At 45.1% G+C, this 14,602-nt stretch overlaps 1 protein-coding gene across 1 annotated transcript in view; it reads right to left on the bottom strand.

The window, feature by feature from the left end:
- ccdc171 (coiled-coil domain containing 171) overlaps positions 1 to 13,165 on the bottom strand; it is a gene marked incomplete at its 3' end in the record, with an annotated part of 21,113 nt that extends 7,948 nt beyond the window's left edge. Inside the window, exons 1-16 of the mRNA XM_071537748.1 lie at positions 13,122 to 13,165; positions 12,015 to 12,169; positions 10,198 to 10,429; positions 8,790 to 8,985; positions 7,935 to 8,104; positions 7,611 to 7,757; positions 6,878 to 6,970; positions 6,540 to 6,679; positions 5,511 to 5,649; positions 4,854 to 4,910; positions 4,434 to 4,523; positions 3,647 to 3,883; positions 2,796 to 2,963; positions 1,784 to 1,950; positions 693 to 723; positions 1 to 405 (exon numbers count right to left, since the gene is read on the bottom strand). The exon at positions 1 to 405 is cut by the window's left edge and continues 100 nt beyond it. Of these exons, the coding sequence (XP_071393849.1) occupies positions 1 to 405; positions 693 to 723; positions 1,784 to 1,950; positions 2,796 to 2,963; positions 3,647 to 3,883; positions 4,434 to 4,523; positions 4,854 to 4,910; positions 5,511 to 5,649; positions 6,540 to 6,679; positions 6,878 to 6,970; positions 7,611 to 7,757; positions 7,935 to 8,104; positions 8,790 to 8,985; positions 10,198 to 10,429; positions 12,015 to 12,151 (2,409 nt within the window). The remainder of the gene's footprint in view (positions 406 to 692; positions 724 to 1,783; positions 1,951 to 2,795; positions 2,964 to 3,646; positions 3,884 to 4,433; positions 4,524 to 4,853; positions 4,911 to 5,510; positions 5,650 to 6,539; positions 6,680 to 6,877; positions 6,971 to 7,610; positions 7,758 to 7,934; positions 8,105 to 8,789; positions 8,986 to 10,197; positions 10,430 to 12,014; positions 12,170 to 13,121) is intronic.
- Positions 13,166 to 14,602: the final 1,437 nt, after the last annotated feature.

Genomic DNA, 14,602 nt, shown 5'->3' with positions numbered 1-14,602 from the left:
CAACGCCCTCGACCCCCTGGCCAGCGTGCTCCACCGCTTCACCGCCAGCACCGCGCACACACTCCTCCTCCAGCGCCTCGCCGCCTCCCCCCTCCTTCCTCTTCCTCCTCCCTCCTCCTCCTCCTCCTCCTCATCTTCCTCGCCTCCCAGGGCGCCGGCCAGCAGCCTCACCTCCCGCTCCAGCGCCTCCCGCTCCTCCAGCCGGCCCGCCAGGAGGGTCTTCTGGGCGGAGAGGGAGCGCAGGCGGCCCAGGCTGTGGGCCAGCGCTCCGGCCAGCAGGCAGCCGGCCCACCGGAAGCGGGCCGAGTCCCTGCGGCTCCGGGCGAGGAGACCCCGCAGCCCCGAGAGGTCGGAGGTCAGGGAGGAGACCTGATCCTGGAGAGAGTCCACCTGGGAGCGGCAGAGCTGAGGGAGAGAGAGAGAGAGGGAGAGAGAGAGAGAGAGAAAGAGACACAGAGAGAGGGAGACAGAGAGAGGGAGACTCAGACTCAGACTCCCTGAGATCTGCCAGCTGGTCAGGAGACTGACTGATACAGACCAACCTCAGACCAAAAACCAAATTATACAACAAACAAAATATACATATCTGGAACATTGGACAAATCAAACACAAAACAAACGTAATTGCTATCTGTCCCTAAACCGTAAATATAAATCCTGAGCAGATCCAGACTGAGTGACCACAGTCTGGCCGTAGAGAAAGGAGGACAGAAGAAGTCCTGGCTACCAAAAGAGCAACGAATATGCGGTCACTGCACAACAGGTGAGGTGGAGACAGAGATGCACTTCCTCTTGAAATGTGACAAATATAATCTAATTAGAGCAGAATACTTAGAAATTTGAATTATTAATCCCCAACTTCAATAAACTGAATGAAAGTGCCCAACAGCAGATCCTGCTGGAGAGGGACAGGCAGCAGGTCCAGCTGCACAGAGACCGCCTGTCACAGACTGAGGGACTGAGACCACAATGATCATCTGGACCTATAGTACTCACTACTGTTTGTTTACGTATTGTTATAATTGTTATAATTATTATTTTAATACTGTTATTGTTGTATTATATTATTCTAAGACTGTACTAATAATAGTGTCATACTCTGTAGTATTACAATACTAGTACAATTCCTATTTGATGTATTTTACTAGCAGAACTGATTCTGTCTTGTTCAGTAATGTATTCATTGTTTACTTTGTTGTTAGATCAGTTGTATTCTTTTGTTGATTGTCCTGAGACGCTTTGGCAATTTTGTTGTTATGACATTCATGCCAATAAAGCAAACTGAACTGAAATTGAATTGAATTGAGAGAGAGAGAGGGAGAGAGAGACAGAGAGAAAGAGAGGGAGAGAGGGAGACAGAGACAGAGAGAGAGAGAGGGAGACAGAGAGGGAGAGAGAGAGGGAGACAGAGACAGAGAGAAAGAGAGGGAGACAGAGAGAGAGCGAGAGGGAGAGAGAGAGGGAGACAGAGACAGAGAGAGAGGACAGAGAGAAAGCGAGGGAGACAGAGAGAGAGAGGGAGAGGGAGAGAGAGAGGGAGACAGAGAGAGACAGAGAGAGAAAGAGAGGGAGACAGAGAGAGAGAGAGGGAGAGGGAGAGAGAAGTAGAGAGAGAGAGTTAGCATGGAGCCTGCTATTACTCAACATAGTGGATGCTAAAGTGTTAGCATGGAGCCAATGATCTAAGGGGAACACATGGATGATTTTGGTCTCAAGTGTGTGTGTGTGTGTGTGTGTGTGTGTGTGTGTGTGTGTGTGTGTGTGTGTGTGTGTGTGTGTTTACCTGCAGCTCGCTCTGCAGCTGTGTGACAGTGTGTGTGTGTGTTGGCTCTTCCAGGCCTCCTCCCTCCGCCTCACGCTCTCCTCCAGACGAGACAACACACACTCCTGACTGCGCTGCAGCTCCCGCACACACACACTCTTCTCACACACACTCTCCAGCTGGGCGACCTGGAGAGAGGGAGAGAGAGAGAGAGACAGAGAGAGGGAGAGAGAGAGAGAGAGAGAGAGAGGAGAGAGAGAGAGAGAGAGACAGAGGGGGGGGGAGAGAGAGAGAGAGAGAGAGAGACAGAGAGAGAGAGAGCGAGAGAGAGCAAGAGAGAGAGAGAGAGACGGAGAGAGGGGGAGAAAGAGAGAGAGACAGAGAGGGAGAGAGAGACACAGAGAGAGGGAGAGAGAGAGAGACAGAGAGAGGGAGAAATTGAATTGAATTGAATTGAATTGAATTGAATTGAATTGAATTGAACTGAGAGAGACAGAGAGAGGGGGAGAGAGACAGAGAGAGAAAGACGGAGAGGGGGGAGAGAGAGACAGAGAGAGAGGGAGAGAGAGGGAGAGAGACAGAGAGAGGGGGAGAGGGAGAGAGACAGAGAGAGGGGGAGAGAGAGACGGAGAGAGGGGGAGAGAGAGACAGAGAGAGACAGAGAGGGAGACAGAGAGAGGAGGAGAGAGAGAGAGCAAGAGAAAGACAGAGAGAGAGACAGAGAGAGACAGAGAGAGAGGGAGAGAGAGAAACAGAGAGAGGGGGGAGAGAGAGACAGGGAGAGAGAGAGACAGAGAGAGGGGGAGAGAGAGACAGAGAGAGAGACAGGTAGAGGGAGAGAGAGTGAGAGGGAGAGAGAGAGACAGAGAGAGAGAGAGAGAGTGGGAGGGAGAGTGAGAGAGAGAGACAGATAGAGGGAGAGAGAGAGACAGAGCGAGAGGAGAGACTAGCTGGTCATGATAGTAACAGTAACAGGAACAGTGGCAATAGTAATCAGAACATTAGTAGTAGCAGTGGTAAAAGAAACACTCACCCGCTCGCTGGCCTTGCGGAGGTCAGAGGTCAGCTGGTCGGCCTGTTCGGTGATGACATCACACAGCTCCGCCCAGGAGAAGTTACCCAGGATGCTCTGGGGCTGATCCAGCAGCACGCAGCCGGCCAGCAGGCGCTGGTACAGACAGTAGAGGAAGGACAGACAGGCCTACACACACACACACACACACACACACACACACACACAGCCTCTCAGTGTGATAACAGTCTCATAACCAGTTTAATGAAATGATGTTTCCAACATAATGACATCATACTGGTCTCTAATACAACGACACACTGTTCTCACAGAGGGGGTAGAGAGAGAGAGAGAGAGAGCAGAGAGCGAGAGAGTAGGAGAGAGGGAGAGAGAGAGATGGAGAGAGAGACAGAGGCAGAGGGAGAGAGAGACAGTGGGGAGGAAGAAAGAAAGAAAGAGTGCAATGAGGATGAGAGAGAGACAGAGAGAAATGAGACGCAGAGAGGTAGAGAGAGAGTTTCTTTATTCTACTTGCTTTGCTTTGGCAAGTAAACATATTTCCCATGACAATAAAGCCCCTTTGAATTGAATTGAATTGAATTGAATTGAGAGAGAGAGAGAGAGATGGAAAAAAGGAGGGAGAGAGAGAAGTACAGGAGAGATGGGAAAAGGAGAGATGGAGAGAGAGAGAAAGACATTGAGGGAGAAAAAAGGAGGGAGAAAGCTATAAGGAGAGAAAGTGGAGAGAGGAGGTAGAGGGACTATAAGAAAATGACAGAGAGAGAGAGAGAGAAAGAGGGAGAGAGGGAGAGAGCGAGAGAGAGAGAAAGAGGGAGAGAGAGAGAGAGAGATAAATAGGTTTATGTGAGTACCTTAGACTCTTTCTGGTAGTGGTCAGTTATCTTCTGGACCTCTGCTGTCCTCTCCTCCCTCTCCCTCTCCCTCTCTCTCTCCCTCTCTCTCTCCTTCTCCTCCTCTCCTCCTTCTCGCTCTCCCTCTCCTCTCTCTCTCTCTCCAGGGCGAGCCGGGCGGCCCGCAGCTCTGCCCGGAGACCGCGGCTCTGCGTCGACCAATCGGAGCTCTCCTGCTGCAGACAGGTCACCTCCTCCCTCAGGGTGATCGACACCTGCTCCGACTCCTGTAGAGAGAGAGAGAGGGGGGAGAGAGAGAGGAGAGAGAGAGAGAGAGGGAGAGAGAGAGAGAAGGAGAGAGAGCGAGAGGGAGAGAGAGACAGAGGGAGAGAGAGAGAGAGAGAGAGAGAGAGAGAGGGGAGAGAGACAGAGAGAGAGAGGGAGAGAGAGGGAGAGAGAGAGAGGGAGAGAGAGGGGGGGAGAGAGAGGGAGAGAAAGAGAAGGAGAGAGTGAAAGAGTTAGAGAGGGAGAGAGAGAGGGAGAGAGTGAAAGAGTTAGAGAGGGAGAGAGAGAGGGAGAGCGAGAGAGAGAGGAGAGAGGAGAGAGAGAGAAGGAGAGAGAGCGAGAGAGAGAGAGAGAGAGGGGGGGGAGGGGGGGGAGAGAGAGAGATGATGAATCTTGGTTCAGGTAGAGGTTCACAAATGTTCAAAATGGCCGCCGTGTCACTAAAGGTCAACACGAGTCCTGGAGGAGGAGGTTCACACACTTTCCAGGCCTGGAATCAGAAAAAAAGAGCATCAGTGTTTACCGCCATCTGCCTCTTCTGATCTGAGGTCAGCTGTTGCAGAGTCCGGTTCTCCTCCTGCAGTCTCTCTGAGGCGAACAGCAGATCCTGGACCTGCCGGGGGAAAAGAAGATATTAGACACTACAAGCAGGGAAAACAGAGGAGAAAAAAGAAGAAGATATTAGACCAGAAGAAACAAAATACAACCAGGAGGAGATAGTAGTAAAAAAAAGAGTATATTAGAGCAGGAGGAAACACACCACAACCAGGGAAAAGACAGGATTTAGGAGAAGAGAGGAGGAAAATAATGATGAATATCATATTAACAGCAGGTAAACTCATAATACTACCATTAATTAACATTTCACAACTGATCATTGAACCCCGGAAACGACGACATTGGATGTTGGATTGTGTGTGTGTGTGTGTGTGTGTGTGTGTACCTGCTTGCTGCTCTCCTCCAGTCTGTGCTGGTAGCTGCAGAGTGTCGTCTTCAGCAGCTGCAGCACGACAGCAGAAGGACTCCGACTCCCATCATCCTTCACTGCAGAGCTACAGTCTGCAGACTCTGGACTCACAGAGGGAGAGAGAGAGAGAGAGAGAATGAACACTTAACTATTCTGACTGAACGGTACTGCTAGTTCTAGTGTGTCTCCACATTAAGACCACATTTCCCATCAGCCCCGTTGCTTCCTGAAGAGGATCAACATGTTGGAAGTGATTGATTGAATGAGACATTTTTAAGAGAGAAGACTGGATCCTCAACTACAGATTAATGCATGTGTGTATAAGCCCCAAACACACACACACACACACACACACACACACAGTTCCTACCTGTGTTGCTGTGTCGTTGGAGTGTTTCTCTGATCTCCTTCATGCAGCTCATATGGACGTTTTCTGTATGGGACTGCCTCTTAGCAGCCTACACACACACACACACACACACACACACACACACACACACACACACACACACACACACACACAAAGAGGAAATGGGGAGTAAATAACCTGGTTTACATAGAAAAACATTAATGGATAAATGTTGATGTTTTAAAATGCTGAAGTGTGTTTGTGTGTGTGTGTGTGCGCGTCACCTCCTCCAGCAGTGTGTGTGTGTTGGCGTGCAGTCTCCTCTCCTCCTCCAGCCTGTCTGTGAGGTCAGAGGTTGTCTTCCTCTCCGTTTCCAAGGCAGCGCTCAGGTCGGACTGACACTGCTGGTGCTCCTTCTGCAGCCTGCACACACACACACACACACACACAGACACACACACACAACTGATGAAATCATAACAGTTTATTTAAACATTACAAATCTAAAATTATAACGTGAACACACACATTTGAGCACATTTATAATTATAATAATAAATTATAATGTATAAACAGACACCTTTAACCACATAGTTAGTTCATTTAAATATTAAAAACATATTATAATTATAATTATAATATGTAATAGTGTAATATCTAAACACACACTGGTGACTGCAGAACAGCTCATTTAAACATTAAAAATATAATACTATGAGACCGCACACCATTAAACATTAATGATGTAAATTCTACCAGGAACAGTCAGGTGTTGTTTGTGTTGTTGTTGGTGTTGTTGTTTGTGTTGTTGGGTGTTGTTGTTGCTGTTGGCATTTGTGTTGTTGTTTGTGTTGTTGTTGGCATTTGTGTTGTTGTTGGTGTTATTGTTGGCCTTTGTGTTGTTGGAATTTGTGTTGTTGTTTGTGTTGTTGTTGTTGTTGTTGTTTGTGTTGTCCGTGTTGTTGTCGGTGTTGTTTGTGTTGTCGGTGTTGTTGTCGGTGTTGTTGTTTGTGTTGTTGATGTTGTTGTTGGTGTTGTTGTTTGTGTTGTAGGTGTTGTTGTCGGTGTTGCTGTCTGTGTTGTTGTTGGTGTTGTTGTTTGTGTTGTTGTCTGTGTTGTTGTTTGTGTTGTTTGTGTTGTTGTTTGTGTTGTTGTCTGTGTTGTTGTTTGTGTTGTTGTCTGTGTTGTTGTTTGTGTTGTTGTCTGTGTTGTTGTCTGTGTTGTTGTTTGTGTTGTTGTCTGTGTTGTTGTCTGTGTTGTTGTTTGTGTTGTTGTCTGTGTTGTTTATGTTGTTGTTTGTGTTGTGTTGTCACCGCTGCAGCTGCTCTCTCTCCTGGCCGTACGCTCGCTCCACCTCTCTGAACTGAGAGCGCAGCAGCTCCAGGCTGGACAGCGCCTCCTGGTGTCCGGACCGCTCCACCGCCACCGCCGCCTCCAGGTCCCGGGCCCGCAGCTGCACACACACACACACACACACACACACACACACACACTTGTAGTAAGCATCAACACATCTCACTTGGCTTAATTTCACAAAAAAACATTCAGTATTATTTACATGAACGACAAAATTAGTTACCGAACTACACTACCCAGCATGCTTTTAGCTAGCTGGAATGTTCCAATTTGTGTGTGTGTGTGTGTGTGTCACCTGGACGATCTCAGAGTTGAACTTGGACTCCAGGTGAGCGGCTCGCTCTGCCTCGATGTTCGACTCCAGAGACTTTAACCTCTGATCTGACAGCTGAGAGGGAGGGAGAGAGAGAGAGAGAGAGAGAGAGAGAGAGAGAGAGAGAGAGAGAGGGAGAGAGAGAGAGAGAGAGAGGGAGAGAGGGAGAGAGAGAGACGGAGAGAGAGAGAGAGAGAGAGAGGGAGAGAGAGAGAGAGAGAGAGGGGGAGAGAGAGGGAGAGAGAGAGAGAGAGAGGGGGAGAGAGAGGGAGAGACATAGAATATCAACAGACATTATTATTATTACAGTATTGAGCACTGAAGTTGCCATTTGTCATTTTTTCTCCTCCACCTCTCTCTCCTCTTTCTGTCACTTCTTTGTCTCCTTCCTCCTTCCCTCTCTTCCTTCCTCACCCCTCCCAATCTCTCTCTCCCTCACTCTTTCATCCCTTCTTCTCTTCCTCCTCCTCCCTCGGCCCTTCTCTCCTCCTTTCCTTATCTCTCCTCCCCCTGTCCCTCTTGTCTCCCTCCCTCCTTTACTCCTCCCTCTCTCTCTCTATCTTCCCTGTTTCCTCCCTCCTTCACCTCCTCTTTTCCTCCCTATTTCCTTCTCTCCTTCCCTCCTCCCTGCCTCCTTCACTGCCCTCTTCTCTTCCTCCTTGCATCGCTCTCATCTCCTTCCTCTCTCCCCCCTCCTCCTCTCTCTCTCTCTCACCTCCTTCTCTCTCCTGCTCCTCTCCTCTCTCTCCGTCAGGTATTTCAGCTCGTTGGCTTGTCGCATGTTTGCCTCGGCCTCCTTCTCTTTCTCCTTCTGCACCTCCGCCATCCTCCTCTCCGACGCCTCCAGGGCCTCCTCCTGCTCCTGGAGAGAGAGAGAGAGGGAGAGAGAGAGAGAGAGAGAGAGTGAGAGAGAGAGAGAGAATGAAAAACAAACATGATTACATTTGATGAAACTGCCACAAAATATTAAGTGTAAGTTTATGTGTGTGTATCTGTGTGTGTGTGTGTGTGTAGGTGTGTGTGTGTGTGTGTGTGTCACCTGCAGCAGCTGGTGCAGTCGTTGGTTCTCGGAGCTGACGCTCTGCACCAGCCGGTCTCGCTCCTCCACTTCCTGCTGCAGTGCATGCTGGTCCTCGTCCCTGGCCTGCCGCGTGAAGTCCAGAGCTTTCTGCAGGTCCAGCACCGTCTGCTGGAGCTCTGCTGCACGCACTGCACACACACACACACACACACACACACACACACACACACACACACACACACACACACACACACACACACACACACACACACACACAAAATACCATATGATACAGTATTTCTGTTGTTGATCTAAAAGCACCTGCATTTAATTCTCATTGAGCTGCATTTATTTCTTAAACTACATTGTTGTCTGAACAGGTTTTAAAAGTACTACTACTACTACTACTACTACTACTACTACTACTACTACTACTACTACTACTACTACTTGTTCTACTACTTGTTCTACTACTACTGCTGCTACGGTTCGTTCAGATTTCGGGCTACAAAGCAACAGAAAATCGTTCATTTTCACTGGAAGCTCCAAACTCCAGAGTGGGAAATGCAGCAGCTAAAACTGAAGGTCAGCTGTTTTTCCGCTATGATGAGTCAGCGAATCGCGAACCAATCAAGAGTAGAGGGAAGCTAGGTTACTTTATTTACTCAAATGAATTGAACTGACAAGAACAATTATTTGCTAAATAAAATAAAAAGGAGACAAATGCAAAGCCATGACAGTTTGACATTATTAGTTGCTGAACCAACGTGACGACAACATGAACCGGCAACACTTTGCTGCTACATTGGCGGCAACGTAGCTCGGCACACCAGACTGTTTAGTAGCTTCTGTAGCCCGTAATGTAAACGCAACCATTACTACTCTGCAGTGTCAGTGTCAGTGGAGCTGTGCCGTACCGCTCAGCCTGTGGTTTTCCTCCTCTCAGCTCGCTGGCTCTCTCGGCTTCTCTCCGGCTCACAGCCAGGTCAAACTCCACCGTCTGTCTGTGAGCTTCTCCTCTCTCCACGGCGGAGCGCAGCCGGGCGAGCTGGGCCTGCAGGCCGGACAGCTGCAACACACACACACACGCAAACACACACACACACACCTCCAACATCAACCTGGCTCTGACACTGCAAAAACAAAAGGCTTCATCCTGAAACGTTATATATATCCACTTTGGAACCTCTATAATATTCAAAAGTGAGAGTAAGAGTCAGATTTTTCACATCAAATAAGACTTTTCAAATCTCATTTAGGAACCAAATTCCTCAAACTCTCTGGACTATTAAGAAAGGTTTTCTGCTGTTTATTAGGGCTGCAACTAATGATTATTTTCACTGTCGATTATTTTCTCGATTAATCGATTAGTTGTTTGGTCTATAAAATGTCAGAAAATGTGGATCAGTGTTTCCCAAAGCCCAAGATGACGTCCTCAAATGTCTTGTTTTGTCCACAACCCAAAGATATTCAGTTTACTGTCATAGAGGAGGAAAGAAACCAGAAAATATTCACATTTAAGAAGCTGGAATCAGAGAATTTTGACTCATTTTTCTTTAAAAATTACTCAAACCGATTAATCGATTATCAAAATAGGTGGCAATTAATTTAATAGTTGACAACGAAACAATTAATCGATTAATCGTTGCAGCTCTAAACGTTATATATATCCACTTTGGAACCTCTATAATATTCGAAAGTGAGAGTAAGAGTCACATTTTTCACATCAAATAAGATTTTTCAAATCTCATTTAGAAACCAAATTCCTCAAACTGTCTGGACTATTAAGAAAGGTTTTCTGCTGTTGACATATGAGAGCTTTGGTTCCTGAATGAATCTCCTTCTTTTGAACAAAGTGACAGCTTCTATGACAAAATGACCACAAAATTAAACCAAGTGATGGTACTTCTTAAAGGACAGTAGGGAACTTAAAGCTGCTCTGTGTATCATTTTAACCACGTTCATGTGAGACATTAGTATAGAGTATTAGTAGACAATGAACAGCCTCTACTCTGCATCCTCCATTGTTTCTCCTTCACCTGGTGGATCTGGAGGGAAATCTGCTGGATCGCTTTACGGCACAAAACAGGAAGAGGTTCTGTTCTTCCAGAGCAAACGGAGCTAAAGCTGAAAGAGTTTCTGGCAGCAGATGGTGGAAGGAGGGAAAGGAAGGCGGAGAAGAAGCAACGGGGCTGATGGGAAATGTAGTCTCAATGTGGAGAAAACACTAAAACTAACAATACTGCTGGTGTGAGATCAGAGGAGATCAGTCGTTTCTCACCTCCTGGTTGTGGACGGATTTCAGCTCCAGTTTGTCTTTCTCCAGCTGGTTCACTCTCCATCTCAACCCCTCCTCCCCCTCCCTCTCTCTCTTCCTCCTCCTCCCACTCTTCCCCTCTCTCTCCTCCCCCTCGCTTCCTCTCGCTTCCTCCTCCTTCTCCTCCTCCTCCCTCCTTCCCGCGTCTCCTCCCTGCTCCTCTTTCTGCTGCAGGGCGGAGATGATCTCCTTCAACCTGGAGAAAAAAAAATAGAAAAGCGTTGTTCATAAATGATCATACTGTCTGAGCTTTGTTGAATTATTCCAAAATAAAACAAAATTAAAAATCAGATAAGATAAAAAAGGATAATAAGGGATAAGAGCACAAAATAGTACTCAGGTGAATTACTGAATTATTTAAATTAAGTTAAACAAATTCATACATGAGTAATCTGGCAGATTAAATGTGTTTAGCTGTGAAATAAAATATGGGAATGGTTTCTACACAAGTGCACAATGTAGACTATGTCAGAGGGAACAGGTGCATTAGATGTGCTGTATTATATTCTTTTATCTTCATAATATATCACAACATGCTCTACCATAATTGAAACAGTTGAAAGGGGGGAAAGTCACGTTTTACAACAGCAAACATTTTGTGTTGACATCAAGTTACAAAGTAAGTAATTCAGTGCATCACAGCATATCTTAATAATAAGTTATTTAAATATAACATTTTTATTTATCTTGTAAAGCTACCTAAGTAATTAGTAAGTCGGTTTTCATAAGTTAACTAAAAATAATAATTATTATTATTATTATTAGTAGTAATAGTAGTAGTGGTACTTGTAATAGTAGCAGTATTACTATAGATATAAATCAGATGAATCAGCTCCTGTGTATTTGTACTAACCAGTGGTGGAAGAAGTACTCTGATCCTTTACTTAAGTAAAAGTACCAATACAAATACTCCATTACAAGTAAAAGTCCTGCATGAAAAATCCTACTTAAGTAAAAGTACATAAGTATTAGCAGCAAAATGTAGTTAAAGTATTAAAGTAAAAGTAGTGGTTTGGTCCCTCTGACTGATATTTTATTATATATGACATCATTAGATTATTAATACTGAAGCATCAGTGTGTAAGCAGCATGTTACTGTTGTAGCTGCTGGAGGTGGAGCTAGTTTGAACTATTTTTTATACAGTTAGCTAGTTTAGTCCAGTGGTTCCCAACCTAGGGGTTGGGCCCCTCCAAAAGGTCACCAGATAAATCTGAGGGGTCGTGAGATGATTAATGGGAGAGGAAAGAAGAAAAAACAAAGTTCTGATACACAAATCTGTTTTCAGTTTTTGGACTTTTTCTCTAATCTTTGATTTTTGATGAAATATTGGATCATTTGAACATTTATTGAAATGAAACCATGTGAGGTTTAGAGGGAAAAATCACTATTTGGTGGAGCTGTTAACAACTCATAGACATCTGAAATGTGACCCGATTACACACTGCTTTTTGTAAGATGTCAAAAGCCAAAAAGGTTGGAAACCACTGGTTTCATCTTTAACAATGTGTTGTATTTTAAAAGCTTGTTATATTATCCATAGTGTCAAATCTCCATCTGAAAAGTAACTAAAACTGTCAAATAAATGTAGTGGAGTAGAAAGTACAATATTTCCCTCTGAAATGTAGTGGAGTAGAAGTATAAAGTAGCATCAAATGGAAATACTCAAGTAAAGTACAAGTATCTCAAAATTGTACTTAGTTACTTTCTACCACTGGTACTAACAGAAAAGTAATAATGTATAACGTATATGTAGCTTTATCGTTAAACTCCCAGTTCCCACCTCGCTATCTCCTCCTCGGAGCTCTTGTTTTTGGGTCTCGGGTGTGAAGCCCGCAGCTCCGCCCGGCTCTGCCCGCTCTCCTGCCGCCTGGCCCGGTCAGGCTGCCGCCGCCGCGCCGCCGCTGCTTCAGTCGGCATACTGAAGGTTTAATTCCCCTGGAGATGTAGGAAACCTATTATTCATGAATCAAAGTGATGGTTGGAGCCCAGAATCCATCGGCTACCTCCATTTGTTTTTCTTACGCACTTATTTAACTAACATTAACAACTGAACAATCGGTTAACGTTACTGGGATCTAACTTAGCTAACGTTCGTCTAACTAGCCGTTATCGAACTCATTTTCATGTCAACCGTTACTTTGCTGACAAAAGGGGAAACTGCAGAGACCCTGGAGGCTGTTTCGGTGCCGGAGGAGGCCGGTTGCTTGGCTCTCGTTGCCTTGCCAGCGGACGCACTCAGCCTGCAGCCCGTTCACCTGCCGTTCTGCCTCGTACGGAGAGAGCGGACCGCCGGACTCCATTACAAAATCTGACACTTAAATGTTTTCTTGCTTATCGGCAAAAGTACGTACCAAGTAGAGCAGTCGTTAAGGCATTTTAGGAATTATTAGAATCCGCTTTTCAAGTCGGCATGCATACAACACACCAAGCAGCACATATTTCAACAGAATTTCAACTTTAAGAAGTCACAATCTTCTTTCACCGAAATAAATACAGCGGCGGTAACGTTACCGAGCAGTGTCAACATTTTTAAAACTATATTATATTGTAATAACGTGCTGCTTTGGTGGATTATCTGTATGCCGAATTTACCGGAATACCCAAATAATTCGCAGAAGCTCTTAAGTCATGTTCTACCATCTTTGTAAGTTTTTCAGTCAACAAGACAGCCTTAAACTGGCAGATTTTGACGGTATCTTCATACGAAGATACGACACAAACAAAGGCGCTTACACGGTCAACAGCCAACAACAACTACTTTGTAAGCTCCAAAGAACAACTTAAACCAGCTTTAATTGGTTTGGGAATGTCAACACTGCGTATTCGTATCACAATTTTAAATTGAAAAGTGGATGACTGTTACTGTGAAACTATTATAAACACTTACTGCAGCATTTCTCCAAAAGCCGTTTGAATCTGACGCCATCTTTAGCGTCTAGAAATGACGCTAGATGATCAACGTCATTTCCGCTTTACTCGTCCTAGCCTCTGGATTGGCTGAATCGGGGTGGTGACGCTTTTAAAGAGCCTCGTAAACAGCAGTTCTGTCAAACTGTAAATAAAGGCTTTTGTCATGGCAAGAAGTTGTAACAAAGTATGGATCATAAAAGATGAAGACACAAAAAGAGAAAAAAACAGAGGGTTGAAATTAAAAAAATCCACATAGATAGAAGAACAGAGGATAATTATATAGACAAAAAGTAGATAAGTACAAGTCATTTTCTTATAGAGTGAATGATTACAAAGGGAAGAAATTGAAATTAGATGATATTAGATGAGACTTTAAAAACTCTGTGGTGAAACTGGCTTGTTGCAGGAGCAGAGAACAGGACCTACATAAGAATAAGACAAACAGTTGTAGTGACACATCTTCTGATGCTAAGCTAGGGCCAGCAGGGGTTGTAACCAATTCAGTGGTCTGTCCACGGACCACTGGTCTCTACTGGACCACTGGTTACTATCACTAGGGGGCGCTGATCGGTTGCTGTCCGGACCAGATAGTGAGTGGTCCGTGGAGTGGTCCTTGCGGTCCTAATCCACCTTCTACCTTCTCTCTCCTTCTTTGGCTGTGTTGGAAACACTTGATTTGATTCTTTTAATGCAATGCATTTTGCTTGTTCTTTTATATGAATTTTATCTTTTTCACTTTGTCTCGATGCTTTTAATGTTTTATGTAAAGCACTTTGAATTGCCTTGTTGCTGAAATGTGCTATAGAAACAAACTTGCCTTGCCTTGCCTTTTGTTAGCCGAATAAATGTCAGAAATAATAATCCTTTGTCTATTAAATATACTCTATTATCGATTATGCCTATATTCTTATTGTTGCACTGTATTTTGCAGTTTGTGTGATTATACCCAGATAATGATAGATCGATCGATCGATCGATCGATCTATCTATCTATCTATCTATCTATCTATCTATCTATCTATCTATCTATCTATCTATCTATCTATCTATCTATCTATCTATCTCCATCTAGGATCTCTAACTGTCCATGACTGGTATTTTGAAGACAGTGTCAATATAGCTAAGTTTATCCTGGTCGGCGACACAGTGTGATTAATGACAGACCACTTTGTTACTACCACAGACTAGTCGTTGGGGTTGTGCAATAAATGTATTTGTGTTATTTCGTTATTTTTGATAGTAGGACCAGGACTAGACTCCACGGACCACTCACTAACTGGTCCAGAGGTTGTGCGGACCACAACCGACCACTAGCTTAAGCGCCCCCTAGTGGTAGTACCCAGTGGGTCATATTAGCAACCTGTGGTCTGTGGACAGACCACTGAATTGGATACAACCCAATTATCACCAGGTACTGGAGCTCCTACTCTATACCGCTCTATAGATAGTCTGCATCCT

The sequence above is a fragment of the Centroberyx affinis genome, unplaced genomic scaffold, assembly GCF_046629955.1.
Source record: "Centroberyx affinis isolate AG114_WGS23_722 - 3 ecotype Tasmania unplaced genomic scaffold, CSIRO-AGI_Caff_v1 ptg003111l_1, whole genome shotgun sequence".
Lineage (NCBI taxonomy): Eukaryota > Metazoa > Chordata > Actinopteri > Beryciformes > Berycidae > Centroberyx > Centroberyx affinis.
The sequence above is the reverse complement of the archived record's forward strand: the minus strand, read 5'-3'. Positions and strand labels throughout refer to the sequence as shown.